This window comes from Mobula birostris, chromosome 2 (genome assembly GCF_030028105.1).
Source record: "Mobula birostris isolate sMobBir1 chromosome 2, sMobBir1.hap1, whole genome shotgun sequence".
Lineage (NCBI taxonomy): Eukaryota > Metazoa > Chordata > Chondrichthyes > Myliobatiformes > Myliobatidae > Mobula > Mobula birostris.
Window position 1 is genome coordinate 81,929,499 of NC_092371.1, and position 25,534 is coordinate 81,955,032.

Below are 25,534 nucleotides of genomic sequence, written 5' to 3' on the forward strand. Positions count from 1 at the left end.
TTCAAGTAAATTTCCTTTTCTAGCAACACAGGCAATGTGCTGGAAAAACTCGGGCAGCATCTACAGAGGGGAATAACCAGTCGATGTTTTGGACAGGCATCATAATAAAGGGTTTCGAATAGAAACGTCTAATGCTTATTCCCCTTCACTGACACTGCCATGCTTACTGAGTTCCTCCAGTTCTTTGTATTGCTCAAGATTTACAGCATCTGCAGAGCTTCTTGTGTTTATAACTTCCTTCTCTATATGTTAGCACTGTTTAACTTGAATCCCATGTCCTAATAACTGAAATGATTTTTTTTATTTGAGTTATTATCAGTTTTCTTTTAAAGGCACAGACGTTAACATCGCTCTATTACTTTGTACTAATTTGCCTGCAAACGTTTGACCTTTTCATCATTTTGGTTTGAATCTCAGTACTCTGCCTGTATTCTCAAATTAAATCCAAGGCTACTTCAATAACTTCCAAAAGGAAATCATATACTAAGGGGAAATATTTGCAGGGTCCTGGAAAAATGCCAGGAGAATGGAATGATTTGGCAGGCTGATCCAAGGATTACTTGGGATGGATTTTGGATGATTTCAAAGGGTCTTGTCTGTAAACAAATGCTGAAGGAACTCAGCAGGTCAGGCAGAATCTATGGAAATGAATAAATGGTTGATGTTTCAGGCCGAGACCCCTCTTTACGTGACTGTAAGCACCCTGAGCCCTCCTCCACAGCTCCTTTTGCCCATTATCCCCCCCCCCACCATCCCGCAACCTTACCTATTTCCAATATCACTTACCAGCCCTTACCTCATTCCTCCCTTATCTATTTATACTGGTTATCTTCTATGGTGTTTTGTCTCGATACACCAATGACCAATCAGCATTTGGGTTTGATTAGTAAGAGCAAATTAAAGGAAGGCGGGGCAAACTCAGCAGCAATTGTCTGAGTGGGCAGAGTCAGTGTGGAGATCTTGAGGCTTCAGCTTTTGGATGCTTCATCAAAGAGGGGCTTCATTCAGAGAAAGAGAAAACCTGAAGTTTTTTTCCCCTTCACTTTATATCTGCTCAGCTAGGACAGTAGAGATGCTAGGCAGGATAGTGAAATCCTACTTTTGCGGATTTGGGAAGACAGGGAGACCTCCTGTGTCCCAGATTGCTATAACTGCAAGAAGTGCATCCAGCTGTAGCTTCTAACAATCCACTTTCAGGAGGACTGCTGAAGGGTCTCACGACTGTACTCCTTTTCATAGGTGCTACCTGGCCTGCTGAGTTCCTCCACCATTTTGTGTGTGTTGCTTGGATCTCCAGCAGTTGCAGATTTTCTCTTGTTTGTGATTAGATTACAAACTGAGGCAATGTGTAGTGAGGGGAGGCTGTTGATAGGGCAAAATTGCAGTCTACAGGTTGAGTTGCAGCAAAAAAGGTGGACAGAATTGAAGAGGGTGAACACAACATTGAAGGTGTTGGATCTGAATGCATGCAGTATATGGAATAAGGGAAATGAACTTGCAGCACAGTTGCAGATTGGCAAATATGCTTTTCTAGGCATCACTGAATCATGGCTGAAAGATTATAGCTTTCAATATTGTATTGAAAGGACAAGCAGGAGGCAGAGAGGGAGGTGTTGCTCTGTTGATAAAAGTGAAAAGTGGCCAGAGGACCTAGGGTAACAGAGGAACTGAAGGAAATTCGCATCAGGCACAAAATGGTGTTGGGTAAACTGATGGGACTGAAGGCTGATAAATCCCCAGGGCCTGATGGTCTGCATTCCAGGGTACTTAAGGAGGTGGCTCTAGAAATTGTGGACACATTGGTAATCATTTTCCAATGTTCTATAGATTCAGGATCAGTTCCTGCAGATTGGAGGGTAGCTAATGTTCACAAGGTTAATTCCCGGGATGGTGGGACTGTCATATGTTGGAAGATTGGAGCGACTGGGCTTGTATACACTGGAATTTAGAAGGGTGAGAGGGGATCTGATTGAAACATATAAGATTATTAAGGGACTGGACGCGCTAGAGGCAGGAAACATGTTCCCGATGTTGGGCGAGTCCAGAACCAGAGGCCACAGTTTAAGAATAAGGGGTAGACCATTTAGAACGGAGTTGAGGGAAAACTTTTTCATACAGGGGGTTATGGTTCTGTGGAATGCTCTGCCTCAGAAGGCAGTGGAGGCCAATTCTCTGGATTCTTTGAAGAAAGAGTTAGATAGAGCTCTTAAAGATAGCGGAGTGAAGGGATATGGGGAGACATCAGGAAAAGGGGACTGATTGTGGATGATCAGCCATGATCACAGTGAATGGTAGTGCTGGCTCGAAGGGCTGAATAGCCTACTCCTGCACCTATTGTCTATTTGAAAGAGGTGACATGGGGCCGGAAAGTGTCTAATTGTTGTGGATGGAGCTGAAGAACTGCAAGGGCAAAAAGATCCTGATGGGAGTTCTGTATGGACTCCCAAACAATACTAAGATTGTGGCCTATAAATTACAAGAGGAGATAGAAAATGCATGCCAAAAGGGCAATGTTTCAATCGTCATGGGGGACTTCAATATGCAGGTAGATTGGGAAAATCAGGTTGGTGCTGGATTACAGGAGATTCTAGAGCACCTACGAGATGGCTTTTTAGAGCAGTTCGTGGTTGAGCCCACCAGATGATCAGCCATTCTGGATTGGTGCTGTGCAATGAACCAGAATTGAGTAGAGAGCTTAAGATCAATGAATCCTTAGAGGCAAGTGTTCATAATATGATTGAATTCACCCTGAAATTTGAGAAGGAGAAGCTAAAGTCAGATGTAACAATATTACAGTGGAGTAAAGGGAATTATAGAGGCAGGAGAGAGGAGTTGGCCAGAATTGATTGGAAACGAACACTGGCAGGGATAGTGAAGGAGCAGCAATGACTGGAATTTCTGGAAGCATCTCAGAAAGCACAGGATATATACATCCCAAAGAGGAAGAAGTATCCTAAAGGAAAGATGACACAGCCAGGGCTAACAAGAGAAGCCAAAGCCAACATAAAAGCCAAAGAGAGTGCATATAATAGAGCAAAAAAATAATGGGAAGTTACAGGATTGGGAAGCTTTTAAAAACCAACAGAAGGTAACTAAAAAGCCATTAAGGTAAAGATGGAATATGAAAGTAAGCTAGCCAATAATATTAAAGGCAATACCAAAAGTTTCTTCAGATACAAAGTGTAAAAGAGGTGAGAACGGATATTCGGCAGCTGGAAAACGATACCGGAGAGGTAGTAATGGGGATGAAAGTGTAAAAGAGAGGTGAGAATGGATATTGGGCTGCTGGAAAATGATACCAGAGAGGTATTAATGAGGATGAACTGAAAATCCAAGTACACAATATCAACCGATTCTCCTTTGTCTATTCTGCTTGATATTTCTTCAAAGAATTCCAACAGATTTGTCAGGCAATATTTTCCCTTGAGGAAACCATGCTGACTACGGCTTATTGGTGGATGAACTGAATAAGTATTTGTATTTTGCATAAGCCTTTACTGTGGAAGACACAGCAGTATGGCTGACGTTTCAGGTATCGGGGTTGTGAAGTTACCATAACTATAGAGAAACTGAAAGGTCTGAAGGTAGATAAGTCACCTGGACCAGATGGTGTACACCCCAGAGTTCTGAAGGAGATAGCTGAAGAGATTGTGAAATATTAGTAATGATCTTCCAAGAATGACTAGATTCTGGAATGATTCCAGAAGACTGGAAAATTGCAAATGTCACTGCACTCTTCAAGAAAGGAATTAGTCGGACCTCAGACATTGGGAAGATGTTGGAGTCGATTATTAAGGATGAGGTGTCAGGGTACTTGGAGGCACATGATAAAATAAGCTGTAGTTAGTATGGTTGCCTCAAGGGAAAATCTTGGCTGACATATCTGTTGGAATTCTTTGAAGAAATAGCGAACAGAATAGGCAAAGGAGAATCTGTTGATATTGTGTACTTGGATTTTCAGAAGGCTTTTGACAAGGAGTCACACAAGGCTGCTTAACAGGCTATGAGCCCATGGAATTACAGAAAATATTTTAGCATAGATAGAGCAATGGCTGATTGGTAGGAGGCCAAGAGTGGGAATAAATTGAGCCTTTCCTGGCTGGCTGCTGGTGACTAGCGGTGTTCCATAGGGATCTGTGTTGGGACTGATTCTTTTACGTTATATGTAAGTGATTTGGATGATGCAATTGGTGGTTTTGTTGCGAAGTTTGCAGACGATATGACAATAAGTGGAGGCGCAGGTAGTTTTGAGGAAGTAGAGAGGCTACAGAAGGACTTTGTTTTGGAGAATGGGCAAAAAAAAGCAGATGGAATACTGTTTTGGAAGATGTATGGTCCAGCACTTTGGTACGAGAAATGACAGGGTTGTCTATTTTCTAAATGGAGAGAAAATACAAAAAACTGAGGTGCAAAGGGACTTGGGAGTTCTTGTGCAGGATTGACTAAAGGTTAATTAGCAGTTTGAGTCTGTGGTGAGGAAAGCAAATGAATGTTAGCATTCATTTGAAGAGGACTAGAATATAAAAGCAGGGATGCAGTGTTGAAACTCTGTAAAGCACTGGTGAGGGTGAGGCCTCACTTGGAGTATTGTGAGCAGGTTTGGGCGCTTATTGTAGAAAGGATGTGCTTAAACTGGAGAGGGTTCAAAGGAAATTTACGAAAATGATTCCAGGATTGATTGACTTGTCAGATGAAGAGCGTTTGATGGCTGTGGGCCTGTATTTAGTAGAATTCAGAAGAATGAGGGTGACCTCGTTAAAACTTATTGAATGGTGAAAGGCCTTGGTAGAGGTGATGTGGAGAAGATGTTTCCTTTGGTGAGAGAGACTAAGACCAGAGGCCACAGCATCAGAATAGAGGAGCATCCTATTAAAACGAAGATGAGGAATTTCTTTTACCAGTGAGTGGTGAATCTGTGGAATTTGTTGCCACAGGCAGCTGTGGAGGCCAAGTCTTTATATTTCAGGCAGAGGTTGATAGATTCTTGATTAGTCAGGGCATGAAGGAAGAGAAGGCAGGAGATTGGAGCTGAGAGGAAAAATTGGATCAGCCGTGATGGAATGGTGGAGCAAACTCAATGGACCAAATGGCCTAATTCTTCTCCTATATCTTATGATCTTATGGTGTTAATGCTCCCTTTGTCCCCACTGAGTTCATCCAGCTGTGTTTTATTTTGCTTTTTTGCTCTTATTGAATTTGCAGTTTAAAAATCCTGACTAAGTTTCTTTTATTTAGTGTTGGTTAACTAACTTGAAACTCAGCTATGATTTACCAGTCAGTGTGATGCTGCCACATTGCTTATATACGGAGTAGGTCAGCTGGGGGGACTGTTGATATTAACCATTTAGTGATGTGTGTTGTCCTCTTTCCTATCCACCCACTACCACACATTTCAGTTACTGAGATACCTTCCAGGATACAAGGATACTCTCCACCTACAAATTGTTTGGAGAAAGTGGATGTAATTTTGGGCTAATTTTCCATTTCAAAAGCAGGGAGGTGCACAGGTTTTAACATACATTAATCTTTTTGTAAATTAAATCAATTGTTACTCCAGCAAACAGCTGCTGTGATAGGAGCAGATGAACGAGAAATTATCTTCACCAGTGGTGCTACAGAGTCAAACAACATCGCCATCAAGGTAAGGTTTCATTGACTTGACATTGTGCATGTGCCAGTGTGTTGTTTGTTAATTGTTAATCATTAATCTGCCTCATTAGTGTTCATTGATTGTGGGAGTTAACCTGTGTCTTTGGGACAGATGAAAGTCCATTCCTCACAGCGGGACGGTAGTAAATTTGCTACCAAAGTGCATATATGTCACTATATGCTACCCTGTGCTTCATTTTCTTCCGGGCATTCACACTAGAGTCAAAGAAGCACAGTAGAATCAATTTTAAAAAAATGTACAAAGCCAGACAAACAACCAATGTGCAAAAGATGACAATGTACAAATACAAAAAGAAAAAATAATTATAAAGAAGCGAATATAAATAATACAGTCAGCCCTCCTTATCTGCAAGTTCCGCATGTGCAAATTCAACCAACCGCAAATTGAGAAAACCCAGAAATGCTCTTCCAGCACTTGTTGTTTGAACATGTACAGACTTTTTTTCTTGTCATTATTCCCTAAATAATGCAGTATAACAACTATTTTACATAGCATTTATATTGTATTAAGTATTATAAGTAATCTAGAGATAATTTAAAGTGTACAGGAGGATGTGCGTAGGTTATCGTGGATCGGGATCGAAAAAAAACCGGAAGTGATCATACTAAGTAAGTCGGAACAGGTACATCCAGTATTATTTAACGTCAGTTAGTCAAACATTTGTCTTAGTATATAGTATATATTTTACCTTTCTATGCATATAAAACACTTAAGAAATGTATGTTTCAGCGCCAGGCTGGGGAACAGAAATTCCTGAGTTCGATCCAGTGACAGACCGGTCCCAAGTGCTCTCTGTCCCAGCCGGGTTGATGTGAAGGATCAAAAACCCTAAACCCCAAAACCCAATAATTAAACCACTGCGTTGCTTAAAAAATAATTGTAGCTTTAATTGGGGCAGGGCTTTTCTCACTTTATCCTTTAAAATTGTTCTGATCGTTGACTGACTGTAGCCTAACGCTTTTCCAATGACCGATGGCGTTTCCCCTCTTTCCGATCGCTTTATTATTTCCACTTTATTTTAAGTCGCAATCGTGATTATTTTCGTGAACAGAAGCACTGCGGATTCAGAGCTCCACCACCGGGTCCTAATGTTCACCGCACTGAGAGAAGTTAAATAAGGTTCGGGGTTCCGCTGGGTTCTAAGGTCCACCGTATTTAGACAGATTGAATAAGGGACTTGAGCATCCGCGTTTTTTGGTATCCGCGAGGGGTCCCGGATCCAATCCCTCGTGGATAAGGAGGGTTGACTGTATTACAAAAATGAGTTGTAGAGTCCTTGAAAGTGAGTGCATAGGTTGTGGAATTAGTTCAGAGTTGAGGTAGGTGAAGTTATCCATATTGGTTCAAGAGCCTGATGGTTGAAGGGAAATAACTGTTCCTGAGCCTGATGGTGCGGGATCTAAGGTTCGTGTTGGGAACATTAGAGACGTACCCAAGAAGAACTCAAAGGATATAATGGAATTATTGCTCACACTCAATACCCATGGTGGTATCTGGAAACAATCTCAATTATAGAATTGCACAGCATAAAAACAGGCACTTCAGAGTCTATGCTAAGCATCGTAACTATCTATACTGATCCCTCTTGCCCGTATTAATCCCCAAATAAGCCCTGCTCATTAGTATAACATTTTACAGAATCAGCGATCACTGATTGGGGTTCATTTCTGCTGCTGTCAGTAAGGAGTTTGTATGTTCTCCCTGTGACCACATGGGTTTCCTCCAGGTACTCCAGTTTCCTGCTACATTCAAATAACGTACAGGTTAGGGTTTGTAAGTTGTGGGCATGCTATGGTGTCACCAAAAGCATGGCAACACTTGCAGGCTGCTCCCAGCACATCCTTACACTGTTGGTCATTGATACAAATGATACATTTCACTGTATGTTTCAATGTATATGTGACAAATAAAGTTAAGTCATTTCAATCTTTAATATTAAACCTTTTCATCTGTAATATAATTCTGTAAAAACAGCAATTACATTTGATATATATTAAGTTTTTTCAGGAGAAACACCCAACAGATTCTGGAGAGTAAAACTAAGTTTGTCTCTTTACTTTTGATTTATTTTATAGTTAATAATTCTGTGCTCTAGATCGGTCTTGTTTGCTATTATTTCCAGGGTGTTGCAAGGTTTTACAAAGCTAAAAAGAAGCACGTCATCACAACTCAGACAGAGCACAAATGTGTACTTGACTCTTGTCGCATGCTCGAGACTGAGGGTTTTGAAGTTACCTATCTGCCAGTGAAAACAAATGGACTGATTGATTTGGAGGTAAATTCTTAATTCTGTTGTTTCCTCCCGAAGATTTTTTTTTCGGCTTTTTTTCCCTCTAGGCTTTAACTCTCTTTGTTTTGGGGATTTCTTCCATCAGAGTCACTGCATGCTTTGCTGCTTGGGAGCATTACTGCTCTTTCTATGGTGGGAGTGTGGTTGAGTATCCCAGCCAGGGATAATTGATTATGTCTAGTTAACACTTAAAATTTCACATAACTTGGAGAAGACTTATAATATCCCTATTTCCATTCCTGATCCAGAAGTTACAGCGGTTCCTTTTAAAGGGGTTAACTGAGGAAAACGTTGACCAATATTATGCTGGTCTGCACTCTGTAAATATTAATTGATACACTTTGATTGCATAGTTTGAAACTGGAGGTAAAGCCAAAAGCTGAGCTAAAACTTTTCTAGGCTTACAGCTTTCCTGGGGCATGTTATGGTGGATTTTTGACATTTTGGAACTTGTTGAACAACATATAGAACAAAGACCACTACAGCACAATCCAGACCCTTTAGCCCATAGTGTCATGTTGACCTTTTAACCTACTCCAAGAACAATATAATTCTTCCCTCCCACATAGCCCTCCATTTTTCTTTCATTCGTGTGCTATCTAAGAGTCTCTTAAATGCCCCAAATATACTGTATCTGGCTCTGCCACCAACCCCTGGCAATGCATCCCACGCATCCACCACTGTTTGTGTTTAAAAAACCTACCTCTTACATTCCCTCTTTATACTTCCCTCCAGTCACCTTTAAATTATGCCTTCTCGTATTAGCCATTTCTGCCCTATTATAAAGAGCACTGGCTATCCACTTAATCTATGCCTCTTATCATCTTGTACACCTCTTTTAAGTCACCTTTCATTCTCCTTTGCTCCTTTTCAGCCCTAGTTCACTCAGCCTATCCTCATAAGACATGCTGTCTAATCCAGGCAGCATCCTGGTCAATTTCCTCTGCAATCTCTCTGAAGCTTCCATATCCTTCCTCTAATGAGGTGACCAGAACTGAACGCAATACTCCAAGTGTGGTCTAACTAGACCTTTTAAGAGCTGCAACATTAGCACGTAGCTCTTGAACTCAGTTCCTTGACTACGGGATATTTTTCAGCAACTGGAGGTAAGTCCACATTACTTCAAAATGAAAGTAATTTTATTAATGTACATTTGAGTGCAAAAAGGTACCCACAAGGATGATTTCTCCCACGCTGCAACATTGCTTGGTGCTGCAATGGAGTATCAATCTAGTTTTAGCCAGTACCGATGAAAGGTCTCAACCCAAGAGGTTGACTGTCGCTGGATGCTTTCCATCTCTAGCATCTGCAGTCTCCGGTGTCTCTAGTTTCTGCACTGTTAATATTCTGACTGTGTTAACAATGGGGACCTTGGGGACCACAGCCAAATGGGCTAGTCCCACTGTTTGTTAAACGGTTGGTTTTGAAAGTTAAGATGTTTTCTAACTGTTCTATCCGTACTTCCTAGGAATTGGAGAAAGCAATTCGACCAGATACCAGTGTGGTGTCAGTAATGACAGTGAACAATGAAATTGGAGTAAAACAACCAATTGAAGACATAGGTATGTTAACATTTACTCTCTGCTGGTATTTTTTCTACTTGAGCCCCTATGGTATCAGCATGCTCACTGCAGCTGAGTGTAGTTTGTTATGTAACTGGATGTTCCTGTAGAAGAGGACGTTAAATAGCAATGGAAACCACAAAGCTGCTTCAGTAAGCTGGGTCACTGGGATGGCTATTGTACTAAATCTAGATTGTGTGGTTCAAGGAGTCAAAGCCTTTAGTGGAGGGTGAGAGGTGTTGGATCCTGATGTTTTTTGCAATCCAAAGGTTCTTCAGAAGTCAATAATGAGACATAAAAATTATTGCTAACAGTTTTATCAAGCATTGCATGAACCAAGAAAGACAAAGAAAATGAAGTCATGTTTGTCTTATATTCAGACTAGAGGTAATAAATCTTCAGTAAAAATAATTAATCGATAAAATAGTCAGATGCAAGTGGTGTGACACCAACAAAAAAAAACTAAGAAACTTCTAGAAAAGTACAGAAACATCTGTACTATAAGTGCTGGAAAATTTACTCAACGTTTACATGTATATAGGTGATTACATAAAAATACAAGCGATCATGGGAAAGTTAAGCTACAAAGAAAATAATGAACAGTAGCAAAGTGGTTAGCTCAATGCTATTACGGCTCAGGCGTTCCAGAGTTTGGAGTTCAGTTTCAGTGCCATTCTGTAAGGAGTTTCTGTACATCCTTCCTGTGGAATGCATGGGGTTTCTCCAGGTGCTCCAGTTTTTTCCCACAGTCCAAAGATGTATTGGGTAGGATAATTGGTCATTGTAAATTGTCCCAGGGTTAGGTTAGTGTTAATCAGGTTTGTCGAGGGTTGCTGGGACAGTGTGGTACAAGAGGGCCAGAAAGGCCTGCTCTGCTGTATCACAAGATACATAAACTAATTAAGTAATTCTACGCGATGATGCGACAGAGTTTGTTGCTGAGGGTAGATCCAGCTTGAGGTAATTATATCCATCCACCAGTTAATTATTTTTGTATTTGCAGGTCACATTTGCAAATCCCACAAGGTGTTTTTCCACACGGATGCTGCACAAGCTGTTGGGAAAGTTCCCATCGATGTGAACAAAATGAAGATTGATCTGTTATCTATCAGTGGTCACAAGATCTATGGGCCAAAAGGTAAAACTATTTGAATCTGCTGCCTAAGTTACCTACAACTCATCGGTAGAAATTGTCTACAAAATAACTTCAAATTAATGTTACCTGAAGGATAGCATTTCTATAAATTAAAGTTAAAAGTAAATTTATTATCAAAGTATAATAAGTACTGTATTTATTAATTTGAGATTAATTTTCTTACAGGCATTTACAAGAAATTTTTTTTAATGGAATTTACAAAAATCTACATATAAGCAGTCTAACAAACAACCATTGTGCAACGGTAGAGAAATTGTGTAAATTTAAAAAAAAGAAATATTGAGAGCATGAGTTGAAAGAAGTCCTTGGACATGAATCTGTAGTTTGTAGAATCAGTGAATGAAGTTATCTGCACTGGTCAGGAGCCTGATAGTTGTTGGGTAATAACTGTACCTGATCTTGCTAGGCTCCTCTATCTTCTGCCTGATGATAGTGGCGAGAAGGGGTCATGGCCTGCATGGTGGAAGTCTTTGCTGATGGATGCTGCATTTTTGTGGTATCGCTCCCTTTAAATGTGCTCAGTGGCAGGGAGGGCTTTGCCTGTGATGGACTGGGCTGTATACACCACTCTTTGTAGCCGTCCATTCCTAGGCATTGTTGTTTCCATACAGGGCCATGATGCAACCAGTCAAAATACACTCCACTGTGCATTTATAAAAGCTGTTGAAATTTTTGGTGACAAGCCAAATTGATGCAAATTTCAGAGAAAGTTGAGGCATTGCCATGCCTTCTTTGTGAATACACTTGTATGCTGGACCCAAAACATCATCTGAGATGATAAGCAGGCACAGAGGTTCCCAACTTGGGGGTCCACTGACCCCTTGGTTAATAGTAGGTATCCATGGCATAAAAAAGGTTTGGAACACCTTCTCTAGACTGTGATTGCATCTTTCTGGAGATAAAAGTAACAGGCTTATCACATTTGTTCAGCTGAATGTGGACAGCTTAGTTTTTAAACAAAATGCCATTGTCTGAATATTTTGCACCACAGGTGGGGGGGGGGGGGAGTTCACTGGTGCTACTCCCTCAGGTGCTTTTGGATTTGATGTATAGATCAAGGTATATCAAAACAAATTTGTATTCTTGAACTGTTGGAGCCTGTGATTTGTAGTTTAGAGATCATTTGGGAGTTCCAGCGCTCTGCAGTCTTTGAGAGAATTCCGGAAGGAAGGGGTAGCATGGCAAGAAGGCTGCGAGTCGGTTTTCAACTCCATTTTGCTGATTAAGGCTTCCATTGTTTGCTGATTAAAATAACGAGGGAGGTTGAAGCACTGTCTGGCTGCCTGCCTTTTTATCACTGTTGAGATCACTCTGCTATGGAGAGGGAACACTGCCTTTTTATCGCTAGTGAGATCACTCTACTATGGAGAAGACGAATGTTGCCCAGGTTTTTGCACTTTTTGGATGTGGACTTGGACTGTGGACTTTTTCTTCCAGTCTTATGGTTTTTTTTGTGTGTGTGTGTGTGTGGGAGGGGGATTTTGGAGTCGATGTGCCAGTTCTTTGTTTGGGGAGGAGGGATTCAGGGGTTGGTGTTCGTGCTGCCTTTCTTTTCTTGGTTTCATGGCTATCTGGAGAAGAATTTCAGAGTTGTATACTCTAATAAATGAATCTTTTGGAACCTTTGAAACTGCAGTAAATACTGTATACCATTGTACTTTTAGGCTGTTCAAACCATTGACAATTGCTTGGTTGCAAGCTTTCTCACTTCTAGATATAAATTGTTTGAATGTAATTGAGAGGAGTAATTCAGTTTTGCTTGCTGTGCTTACAGCAAGCTACTTTTTTTACCTTTGGGAATCTTACTGTAAATTGATCTTGTGTAATCCATATTCATATTTCAGGTCTAAAAAACCCATTTGGCCCAGCTGATGTAGCAATCCCATTCCCCACTGATTTTCCTTGCAATATATACTTCCCATCTTCCCACCAGCGTCAGATTGTGCAGTCCATTTACACAAGCCATGAGCAACCTGCACATCTTTAGCACATGGGAGGAAACCAGCCTGTGGTTTTGTCCAGGTGTTTTTGCGAGTAAAAAATGCACACTGCACATGTATGGCACCAGAGGTCAGGATGAGCTCTGGTCATTGGTGAGGTGTGATGGCAGCTCTACTAGTCAGGAATTATTTTCCTGGGTTATATTGTGAATGGCTACTTTGAGAGACTAGCAGTGTGTGGTATGATTTTTTTTTTGGAGGTTATGTTTGAGGCAAACAATGGCTGTGAAGTATTCCCTGGATTTATCAATGCAGGATAAATGAGAATCAGGTTTAATATCACTGGCATATATCATTAAGTTTGTTGTTTTGTGGCAACAGTACATTGCAATCCACAATAATATTAGAAGTGAAGTACAATTTAAAAATATATAAATTAAGTAGTTCAGAAATGGAGCAATGAAAAAAATGAGGTGTGCATGGGCTCATTGTCCATTCAGAAATCTAGTGATGGCGGGGAAGAAGCTGTTCCTGAAACATTGAGTGTGTGTCTTCAGACTCCAGTACCACCTCCTTGATGGTAGCAATGAGGAGCGGGCATGTTCTGAGTGATTGGGCTCCTTAATAGTGTGGCAATGCCTAGAATTTGCAATGGTCCATTATTGATTACCTTCCATTTAAGTGATAGACTGAATCCCAGGCTTCCTCTGTTATTAGATCTCTTGATTTTGTTTTAGACTATAAGACCATAAGACATAAAAGCAGAATTAGGCCATTCAGCCTGCCAAGACTGCTCTGCCATTCCATCACAGCTGATCCCACATCCCACTCAACCCCACACACTTGCCTCTTGCCATGTCCTTTGATGTCCAGACTGATTAGGAAACTGTCAACTTCCACCTTTAAGTATACCCATGGCCTTGGCCTCCACCACAGTGTGTGGCAGAGCATTCCACAGATTCACTACTCTGGCTAAAAAATTTCCTCCTTATCTCTGTTCTAAAAGATCACCCTCTAGTTCCGGCTGCCTCCTCCATAGGAAACATCCACCCTATTAGTCCTTTCAACATTTGGTAGGTTTCAGTGAAATTCCCTGCCCCCACATCCTTCTAGAATCCATTGAGTACGAGTCCAAAGCTGCTAAACGCTCCTCATATGTTAACCCCTTCATTCCTGGAATCATCCTTGAACCACCTCTGGACTCTCCAACAACAACACATCCTTTCTGAGATGTGGGGCCAAATCTGTTGACGATACTCTAAATGCGGTCTGACTAGTGTCTTATAAAGGCTCAGCATTATCTCCTTGCTTTTATATTCTGTTATCCTTGAAATAAATGCCAACACTGTATTTGTCTTCCTTACTACAGACTCAACCTATAAATTCTGGGAGTCTTGCACAAGGACTCCTAAATCCCTCTGCACCTCAGATATTTGAACCTTCTCCCCATTTAGATAATAGTCCGCACTATTGTTCCTTCTACCAAAATACATTATCATATATTTCCCAACACTGAATTCCATCTGCCATTTTTTTGCTCATTCTTTTAATTTGCTTAAGTCCTGCTGCAATCACATTGCTTCCTCACCACTACATACCCCTCCACCTATCTTCGTATCAGCAGCAAAGTTTGCCACAAAGCCATCTATTCCATTATCTAAATCATTGAGAAACAATGTGTAAAGTAGTAGTCCAATACTGTCCTTTAAGGAACACCACTAGTCACTGGCAGCCAACCAGAAAAGACCCCCTTTATTCCCACTCACTGCCTCCTGGCTGTCAGCCATTCCTCAATCTATGCCTGTAACACCATAGGATGTTATCTTGTTAAGCAGCCTCATGCGCCTGCTGCTTATCAAATGCCTTGCACATTTTCTTTTGTAATAGCAATGGCACACACCCCTGCTCCCTGACACTCATGGATCTCTGGCAAACTGCTGGTGTCTTCCACGGTGAAGATTGATGCAAAGTATTCATTTAAGATCATCTCCTTCTTCTTTGTCCCCCTTTACCGCCTATCAGCATCATTTTTCAGTGATCCAAGACAGTGATCATTACTCTTTATATAACTGAAAAGACTTAGTATCCTGCTTTATATTATGAGTTAGTTTGCCCTCATTTCATCTTTTCCGTTTTTATAGCTTTTTTAGTTGCCTTTTGTTGGATTTTAGATTAGATTAGATTATGAGGACACGCAGCCTCTTTTATTGTCATTTAGTAATGCATGCATTAAGAAATGATACAATATTCCTCTGGTGTGCTATCACAGAAACACAGGACAGACCAAGACTGAAAAACTAACAAAACCACATACAGGTATCCCCTGCTTTTCGAACGTTCGCTTTACGAAACCTCACTGTTACGAAAGACCTACATTAGTACCCTGTTTTCGCTTTCAGAAGGTGTTTTCACTGTTACGAAAAAAAATTCAGTGCGCGATAAAAGGCAGCGCGCCCTGAGCAGCCGCTCTCCCCCGGATTCGGAACTGCTTTGCTTTAACACGTGCCTGTGAGCAGCCGTTTGCAAGGTGAGTTCTATGGTATCGGAAAAGCCTGAAAGAGCTCGTAAGGGTGTTACACTTACGGTAAAACTAGACATAATTAAGCATTTTGATCATGGTGAACAAAGTAAGGACAACGTGAGTTTGGCTTGTGGAAGCTGACGAACATGATGTAGAAGAGGTTTTGGCATTCCATCACCAAGAACTGACAGATGAAGAGCTGATGCAATTGGAAGAAAAAAGGATAACAATGGAAACCGAATGAGTAATAATAAAGTACGACTTTAATTTTGAAAGGATACGTCGGTTTAGGGGATATTTGCAGGATGGTTTGAGGCCTTATTAAAGAACTGTGTGATAGAAAAATGCGCGAGGCTCAGCAGCCAAGCAAGCCTTCCACATCAGCCACAGCAGATGACGAACCTCGACCTTCGACATCAAGGCGGGCAGAGATAGAAGAAGGTGAGCCGCCTGCTCTAATGGAAACAGGCGACGAGATGACACCCCAGTGTCCCACCACCCCAACCCCCAGGCCACGGGCAGATACCGATTCACGGAGAATGCAAAGGTAGCCGGGAGGCACACAGCACATCTTTAAGATAAAAGCCAAAATAAACATGCTAATTAATTAGGTGCCGCCAACATGTAATTGTCGGCCCAGATCAGAGACGACGCTATCGGAAATCGGCACTGATCTGGGCCAACAATTATGGGCAGCACCTAATTAATTAGCATGTTTGTTTCGGCTTTTTTCTTAAAGATGTGCTGTGTACCTCCCGGCTACCGCTGGACCCCTGCGTTCTTCGCGGCAGTATATCACTTAGCGGCCCGGAGGGTGGGGGCCACTGCACCACCCAAATTCCAACAAGTCTAACACACCATTGTGTGCTCGGCGCTGTCTTCCCAATTCCCGTAAGTGATACTACACTGTACATACATTATTTCTACTTATATCAGCTGTGTATTTTTACGTGTTATTTGGTATGATTTGGCAGCTTCATAGCTTAAAGGTTACTGGAGCGAGTGTTCTTGCCAACGGCGCTTGCGTGAGATTTTCTGCCGACGGCGCTTGCGTGAGATTTTCTCTTCGGCGAACAGTTCAGTAATGATTGTGAAAAAGTATTTCTACTTTATATAGGCTTTGTATTTATCATATCATACCTGCTTTTACTATATGTTACTGTTATTTTAGGTTTTATGTGTTATTTGGCTTGATTTGGTAGGTTATTTTTGGGTCTGCGAACGCTCACAAAATTTTCCCATATAAATAAATGGTAATTGCTTCTTCGCTTTACGACATTTCGGCTTATGAGCCGTTTCATAGGAACGCTCTACCTTCGGATGGCAGGGGAAACCTGTAATTATAATACATAGTTACAACAGTGCAACAATACCATAACTTGATGAAGAACAGGCCATGGCACAGTAAAAAAGTTCAAAGTCTCTCGAATGTCCCACATCTCACGCAGATGGGAGAAGGAAGAGAACTCTCCCTGCCATGCCCGACCACAGTCCGACTCTGAGTCGTCCGAAAACTTTGAGCTCCGATCAGCCCTCCGACACAGAGTACTGAGCACCATCTCTATCCAAACGATTTTAAAAGGTTCCCAATCATCCAACTTCCCACTCACTTTGCTACCTTTTATGCCCTTTCCTTGACTTTTATACAGTCCTTAACTTCCCTTGTCAGCCACAGTTGTCATTTGAAAACAACTTCTGTGGAACTTATCTATCCTGCATCTTGTGAACTATTCCCAGAAAATTCAGCCATCTCTTCTCTGTTATCATCTCCCCCAGTATCCTACTCCAATCATCTGAGCAAGCTCCTCTCTCATGCCTCTGTAATTCCCTTTATTCCATTACATGTGACTTATGCTTCTCCCTCTCAAATAGCAGTATGAATTCAATCATATTATGATCACTGCATCCTGAGGGTTCATTTACGTTAAATTCCCTAATAAGATCTGGGTTATTACACAACACCCAATCTAAGATAACCTTTCCCTGAGTAGGCCCAAGCACAAGCTGCTCTAAAAAGCTATCTTGTAGGCATTCAACAAATTCCCTCTCTTGCAATTTGACACCAACCTGATTTTCCTTAAACCACTATGCTTTGTAAACCGCCTTAGAAGTACAATTGTGTTACAAAATTTACATCAGATACTAAGAAACAAAATCAGAACTGTATCAGAGCACATCTGTGGAGGGCAGCAATGGTTGATGCTTTCAGGTGTAGTTACAGAAAGTTGAAATGTAATTCTAAGTAGGGGGATGAACATGAAATGCTCTCTGCAATAGGGTGAAAGCAGGCATTAAATAGCAAGACTTGTGGAGCAAATCAAAATGAAGTGGAATGTGCTTTGGGAAGAACAATATGGCAACATCTGATATATCAAACTGGAGAATGTAGTATTTGTACATAGGCAAGGCATCTGACCGCAAGACTTTACAAAGGTTTGTGAAGACTGTTGAGAGGATCATTGGGGTCTTTCTTCCACCCATCTAAGGTAGTGATCAGGAGCACTGCAAGGCCCTTATCATTGTCAAGGATCCCTCCCATCCATCTCACAATCACTTAGAAACCCATTCCAGCAGGCAGAAGATACCATAGCATTAGGACAAGGACTGTTCAAATTGGAAACAGCTTCTTCCACCAGGCCGTGATACCACTGAACTCCCTGCCACCACTTATGTTTCATCAGTTATGAAGCGCCAATAGTGTTGTACTATTTACTTTTTAATTTGTGTAGTAAACGCACTGTATGCTAAATGTCAATCTTCTGGAATATATTTTATTGCTTATTTATGGTAATATTACTTTGTGTTGCTTGTGAGTTATATGTACTGTGTTGTGCTCCTTGGTCCGGAGGGACATTTGGCAGTATACATGTGTACAGTTGAATGATAAACTTGAACTTGTCCCTTTCCATCACTGAGTGCATTTACAAGGAACACTGCCACAAAAATGCAGCATCCATCATCAAGGACCCTCACCATCCAGGCTATGCTCTCCTTTTGCTACTACCATCGAGCAGGAGGTACAGAAGCCGCTGGTCCCACATCACCGGGTTCAGGAACAATCTATATACTACTAATATTCTCATACTCTGTTTGTCTGTTTGTGACCTCCAATTAGCCCAAATGGTGCATTACAGCGACACTTTTTTCGAGTAAATCGACTTAAAATGCGCCAACTTACAGAATGCTTGCAAAGTTCAGGGTTATGTATTCATATAAAATTGCTTACTCGTCAATCAACAGGCCCCGCTTTCCACAACCCAAGCCAATTCCAGCTTTAATGGAAACCGCAACGCGACACCACAACATATGCGCACGGCCAGCCTCAGCAGCGCCTCACGATGCTCACAGCAGCGACACCTACCGCAGCAAAAGGGCAGGGCAGTTCTATTTCGAGCAGTCACATTCTGCTAATCACCGTCATCATGTGCAGGATTGGGACAGATCAAACTGCGACCCATCAATAAGAGATATTTAAATCTTATTGTAATGAAGTACTTCAGAACACCCTATTCCCAGATTCTATGCTTGGACTAATAGGAGATGGGAAAGAAGGAGAATGGGGAAAAGAGTGGAGGACTACTCCCGGATTTCTGAAGCAAATGTTCTGGGTGGAGTGTATACTGTTGTCTGGGATGAGTGCCCCATGATTAGGGGGAGAGCTTTGAAGCCGTGGACCAGACTCTTTGTGATGTATGTGGCAAGAATGAGGCCTTCGGGGATACCTTAACCATTTGCTGTGGCGATTTCCATCAGCTTCTAGCAGTTGTGAAAGGAGGAAATGATGCTGATGTGGAGAACTCGTGCATAAAAAATCCTACTTATGGAGAACCTACATCAAGTTTCAATTTAAGAGAAACATGTGATTGAGTGAGGGAGAAGGACGATATTTTGAGTTCTTATTGGATGTTGGAGAAGACAAGATTGAGAAAAATGAAAACGATGAAATTGAATTACCTGAAGATATACTGCCAGCAAAAACTATGGAAGAATGTATTGATTTCATCTACCCGACATTCGATAATCCTGCAGAACTGTTCTCGAGGAATTCTATCTTGGTTCCTCTCAATGAAATGATGCGAAAAATAAACTTCACGTGCTTTAGACGCTTCCCTGGAATCATGAAAGAATACTGTTCCTTCAGTGCCGTAAGTGAAGGAGCTAATGCTGTACATTTTCCAACAGAATTCCTTGATTCGGTCGAACTCTGGATTGCCACCACATAAACTGGAATTGAAGAGGGGATCTCCCATCATTTCAGTGAGGAACTTGGATCCACCAAGGCTTTGCAATGGAATGCAAATGATGGTGGAAGAACTGCACGAGATTCTCATCGTAGCAAAGATAAACACTGGTGCATTCAAAAATGACATTGTCATGATCCCAAGAATTACTCAGTTCATCAGAAGGGGAAGATGTCCCTCTTCAGTGGAGCCAGTTCCCGATACAGTCACGCTTTGCTATGACTATACATAAGGCGCGAGGCCAAACCATGGAGAATGTGCTGATTTATCTGGAGAAACCGGTATTCCCGCATGGTCAGCTGTATGTGGCTTTAAGCTGGGGAAAAAGAAATGAAAATGTTAGAGTATTCTTGAAGGGTGGCAGATCAGCCAGAAATGTTGTCATCAAAAATGTCCTTCGTTAAACGAGGAGAAGCTATATTTGTCTTACTACGTGTCTTTCTTCTTTAATAAACTGAGTTTTTCTTCTTTAATTTCCAAAGCATAGCAATAGCATTCAGGGAAATTTAATGTTCATTCTGGTCACATCCGACTGCACTACCCTCCTCTCAAAGGGTGCCCCAACGGGTCACCCGGTGGTCTAGTTATCATTCTACAACCATGTGGATAATTTCACTCACTATAGCTTTGAACTGATTCCACAATCGACAGACTGACTTTCAAGGTCTCTACAACTCATGTTCTCAGTTTTATTTATTTTTATTTGTGCAATTTTGATATCTTCTTTTGCACATTGGTTGTTTGACAGTCTATGTGTAGTTTTACATAAATTCTATGTCTTTATTTTCCTGTCAATGCCTGTATGAAAATGAATCTAAAGGTAGTGTTTGGTGATATGTTATAGGAGCAGAACTAGCTTTGTTGATAAATTTACTTTGACTTTGTATGTCACGGCAGCAAAGATTTGATGAGACTTGCAATTTGGAAGTGCTAAATAACAAACTATGAAACCTCAAGTTATTAAAACTGAGCTTCCCTAAAATGGTGCAACAAAGCTTATTGGAGGTGAACAGGTATAAATGGAGGACATTGCTGAATTAATGGAGACAAGTTTTGGTTAAGGACTTCTAAGTCATTTCAAAGATTCAATATGTAGTAAGAATGTATTTTGGCATTGACTGTTAATAATGTTTAAATTGGTATATGATCCTTTTGACTTCTCTATCCCCCAAACTGTTACCTCGCCCCAAAACCTTTTAGGTGTCGGTGCACTGTACGTCCGGCGACGTCCACGGGTCCGATTAGAAGCCTTGCAAAGTGGTGGCGGGCAGGAACGAGGCCTGCGTTCGGGTACAGTTCCCACTCCTCTGGTGGTTGGGCTTGGGGCAGCCTGTGAAATAGGACTGCAGGAGATGGAGGTGGGTGAACTCTGGAGCTTCCTACTGTGATAGAAAGTTTAAAAAAAAACTCTTCCCAGCTTCCATGTCATCCAATAATAATGGTACCTTGACATCATATTGAGCAATCCTTATCCAAAATTATGAGTGAATGTTAGACTTAAGGATATCTAAAATAAATCCAAAATAAATCCTTGGAACTTTTAGCAACACACACTAAGGTACTCAGCAAGATAGGCAGAATCTATGGAGAGGAATAAGCAATCAATGTTTTGGGCAAAGGCCCTTCATCAGAAGAGAGCAGAAGTCAGAATAAGAAGGTACAGGGTTTGGGGAAAGAAATGACAAGCTGGCAGGTGTTGGGTGTGGCTGGAGAGGGGAGGGGGAAATGATGTAAGATGCTTGGAGGGGCAAGATGAAAGAGGTAAAGGACTGAAGAAGGAGGAATCGGATCAGAGAGTGGACCATGGGAGAAGGTGGGGGGGTAAGGAGAAGAGAAGGAGTGAGAGGAGAGCTAGAAAGAGGAATAGATAAGAGGAGAGGGGAGAGATTATTGGATGTTAGAGAAATTGATTTTCATACCATCAGGTTGGAGGCTACCCAGACAAAATTTGAATTGTTGAATCTCCAACCTGAGAGCGGTGTCATCGTGTTAGTAGAGGAGGCCATGGATTGACATGTTAGAATGGGAAGTTGTATGTATTTGCTCAGAACTTGTATGCATTTTGAGATGCACCTTAACACGAAATTGCATTTTATGGTTTAGCATTTGACCAATGACAGAATGGAGACTACATTATAATTCTTACTGGACTCAACAGTGTCTTGCTTTGATGTAAAATAAATTATACATCACTACTGTTTTTCTTTCCTGCCTCTTTATCTAAACCCCAGCCTATTTTAATCTCTTCCTCTGGCTCTAGAGCATTTCAGTAATGGGCACTGTTTTACCTGGCTTAGTCTCAAATTTCTATCTAATCGTGAGTAGCTTCAGCAGAACTTACCCTGCTTAGAAGATCAGAGGAAGAGTATAATCAGTTTGATTCCATGATGTCTGTACCTGAGTGGTCACTGGCTCTGTATTTATTTAAATCTAGGAGATTTTCCTCTGCAACTCATTCGTCCTCGGGCATCTGTGGTATTGTTCCTGACTGCTGGCTGGCATTAAATAAAGCAGAATAACAGTCCTCTCTGCTCATGACTATAGCCTTTTACCATAGCGTGAATGTTATTTTTTTTAATCAGTCTGTACTTCTGTATTTTTTAACTTGGCCCCTTACATTTCTGTAGCTTGATTACAAGCACGTGTCCAAGATGGCCAGACGTTTGGTGACCAAGATAATGAATGCGATCCCTGATGTTATTCTCAATGGAGACCCTGAGAGGAGGTATCCAGGTACAGTGAGTGATCCTCCCATTGTGATTTGTGGAACTTGAGAGTTGCATTTCCCCTTACTACATCAGTGGCTAAATTTCAAAAAGATTGTATATGCTTTGGGCATTCATTGGTTAAAGATGGTTTAATTATAAACGTAACTTTCAGGATACTCTGGAATAGATAAAAAGGTTTATCATTGTCACATAATGAGGAAAAGTTTAAAAACTTGCAAGCTGTTCATACAGACCAGTTCATTACAACAATGCACTGAGGTAGTACAGTGAAAAACGGTAAAAGATATAAAATACTGTTTCAGTTACAGAGAAAGTGCAGTGTAGGCAGACAATAATGAGGTACAGTGGTGCTAGAAAGTTTGTGAACCCTGTAGAATTTTCTTTATTTCTGCATAACTATGACCTAAAATGTGTGATCAGATCTTCACTAAAGTCCTAAATCTAGATAGAGTTCAATTGTATAAATAACACAAAAACATTATACTTCATTTATTTATTGAGAAATATGATCCAATATTACATGTATTTGTTGGAAAAACTATGTGAACTTATGCTTTCAGTAGCTGGTGTGACCCCCTTGTACACAATAAATTTAACCAAATGTTTCCGGTAACTGTTGATCAGTCTTGCACACAGGCTTAGAGGAATTTTAGGCTATTTCTCCTTACAAAACTACTTCAACTCTGGGATGCTGGTGGGCTTCCTTGCTTGAACTGCTTGCCTCAAGTCCTTCCACAACATTTCTATAGAATTAAGATCAGGACTTTGACTCGGCCATTCCAAAACACAAATTTTCTTCTTTTTAAGCCATTTTGTTTTTGATTTACTCTTGTCTTGTTGAATTATCTAACTTCCATTAAGCTTCAGGTGACAGATTGCTACCCTGACATTCTTGTGTAAAATGTCTTGATACAATTTTGAACTCATTGTTCTCTCCACAATTGCAAGCTGTCCAGGCCCTGAGGCAGCAAAGCAGCTCCAAATCATGATGCTCCTTCCACCATGCTTCACAGTTAGGATGAGGTTTTTGGTGTGAGGTGCAGTGCCCTTTTGCCTCCAAACATAGCAATGTGCATTTCTGCCAAAAAGTTCAACTTTTGTCTTGTGTCCACGGAGCATTGTCCCAGAAGTGTTGTAGAACATCCAGATGGACTTTTGCAAACTTGAGACGGGTAGCAATGTTTTTTTTTTTTGGAGAGCATTGGGTTCCTCCGTGGTGTCCATCCATGAATGCCATTCTTGCCAGTGTTTTTCTTAAAGTGGACACATGAACAGAGCAAGTTCTAGAGATCTCTGCAGGTCTCTTGCTGTTAACTTTGGGTTCTTTTTCACCCCCTTCAGCATTGAATGTTGTGCTTTTGGTGTCATCTTTGCAGGATGCCCACTCCTAGTGAGAGTCACAACAGTACTGAGTTTGCTTCATTTGTAGACAATTTCTCTTACTATGGACTGATGAAAACTCAGGTCTTCAGAAATGCTTTTGTAGCCCTTTCCAGCTTCATGCATCTCTATAATTCTTCTAAGGTCCTCTGAAAGTTGTATTAATGGAGGCATGATGCATATAAGCAGATCTTTCTTGAGAAGAGCAGGCTCTGTCAGTAACCTGACCTTGTGTGTCTTTTTTAGAGGGCAGGGCACCTCTGCAATCCACACCTCCAATCTCATCTTATTGATCGGAACACCTGACTCCAAGTTGCTTTTATAGAAGGCATTATCTCAGAGGTTCACATACTTTTTCCAACAAATAAGTGTAATATTGGATCATTTTTTTTCAATAAATAATTAAATACACAAGTATAATTTTTTTGTGTTATTTATTTAATTGGGTTCTCCTTATCTAATTTTAGGACTTGCATGAAGATCTGATCACATTTTAGGTCATATTTAAGCAGAAATAGAGAAAATTCTACAGGGTTCACAATCTTTCTGGCTCCACTGTAGACCGTGAGGTCAAGAATCTGTATTACGGAACCATTAACAGCGGGATAGAAGCTGTCCTTGAAATCATGAGCCATGGTTTCAGGCTTGTATCTTCTGCATGATGGGAGAGGGGAGAAAAGAGAATGTTTGGGGTAGGTGGGTGTTCGATTATGCTGGCTGCTTTACTGGGGCATCAAGAAATATGGACAGAGTCTATGGAGGGCAAGCTAGTTTCTATGATATGCTGAGTTGTGTCCATAACTCCGTAGTCTTTTTGCGTTCACAGACAGAGCAGTTACCATACCTGTCTATGATGCATCGAATAGGATCCTTTTTATGGTGTATTGATTAAATGAGTGAGTTTCAAAAGGTACATGCCAAGTTTCTTTAGTCTTCTGAGGAAGTAGAGATGTTGATGAGTATTCTTAGCCATGGCATCTATATGGTTGGACCAGGACAGTATGTTGAAACTATCAACCCTCTCGACCTTCACATTGTTGACATAAACAGGAACATGTGCACTGCCTCACTTCCTGAAGACAGTGACCAGTTGTATCTGATCCTACATCTGAAGGGCTAAAGGTTGCAGAGATTAACTCCTCCCCTTCTGTTTTGATTTGGATATTCATTATCTCCATCTGAGAGAAAATTGAAGGGCTGTTTGTTACCATCTGATTGGTTTGCATTGGCAAGAATAACTAAGTGCATTTTACCTGATCCCTGCAGGTTGTATTAACCTCTCGTTTGCATACGTGGAAGGAGAGAGTCTTCTGATGGCTTTGAAAGATGTAGCTCTCTCATCTGGAAGGTAGAGTATTACTTGACTATCGTGTTACTGAAAATTATGTGTGCATGTGAGAAGCTATTACACAAATACTGTGTATTACTCTAAGCTACATCCTGTAAGTTAGTGCAACACACACAAAATGCTGGAGGAACTCAGCAGGCCAGGCAGCATCTAAGAAATGAGTACAGTTGACATTTCAGGCCGAAACAGTTCAGCAGGACTATAAGTTAGTAATTGGCTTGATAAAGTGTATATTTAAAATGGTTGCCTTGTAAAAATATACAATAAAAATCATTGTTCCATATTATTGTCCTTTCCCCTTGGAAGCTGATCATTTTGCCAATGACACTATTCTCATTTGCCTGCATTAGGACTTTACCTATCTACGCCTTGCCTATTTAAGTATCTGTGTAAATGTCTCTTATCTGACTACACATTCCAGATTTCAATTGCACTCTGCTTTAAAACAAATCTGACTGTCAGAACCCCTTCCTTTCACTTTAAACCCCTGCCCTCTTGCATTTGATACCATGATCATGGGGAAAAGGATTTTGATTATCCTTGCTTCTCATAAACTTTAATACTTCCATTAGGCCACCACACCATCCCTCCCCCACCCAAACCAGGCTTCTCATGGGAAAAGAAGTTCATCCAATCTCTCCCCATAAAGCATTGTTGCAGGAAGGCTGCATCATTAGGGATCCCACCACCCATGTC

At 41.1% G+C, this 25,534-nt stretch overlaps 1 protein-coding gene across 1 annotated transcript in view; it reads left to right on the forward strand.

Moving 5' to 3' along the window:
• nfs1 (NFS1 cysteine desulfurase) overlaps nucleotides 1-25,534 on the forward strand; it is a 40,733-nt gene that overhangs the window by 7,177 nt on the left and 8,022 nt on the right. The window contains exons 4-10 of the mRNA XM_072244005.1: nucleotides 5,558-5,641; nucleotides 7,794-7,946; nucleotides 9,430-9,523; nucleotides 10,527-10,661; nucleotides 20,582-20,739; nucleotides 22,009-22,114; nucleotides 24,757-24,838. Of these exons, the coding sequence (XP_072100106.1) occupies nucleotides 5,558-5,641; nucleotides 7,794-7,946; nucleotides 9,430-9,523; nucleotides 10,527-10,661; nucleotides 20,582-20,739; nucleotides 22,009-22,114; nucleotides 24,757-24,838 (812 nt within the window). The remainder of the gene's footprint in view (nucleotides 1-5,557; nucleotides 5,642-7,793; nucleotides 7,947-9,429; nucleotides 9,524-10,526; nucleotides 10,662-20,581; nucleotides 20,740-22,008; nucleotides 22,115-24,756; nucleotides 24,839-25,534) is intronic.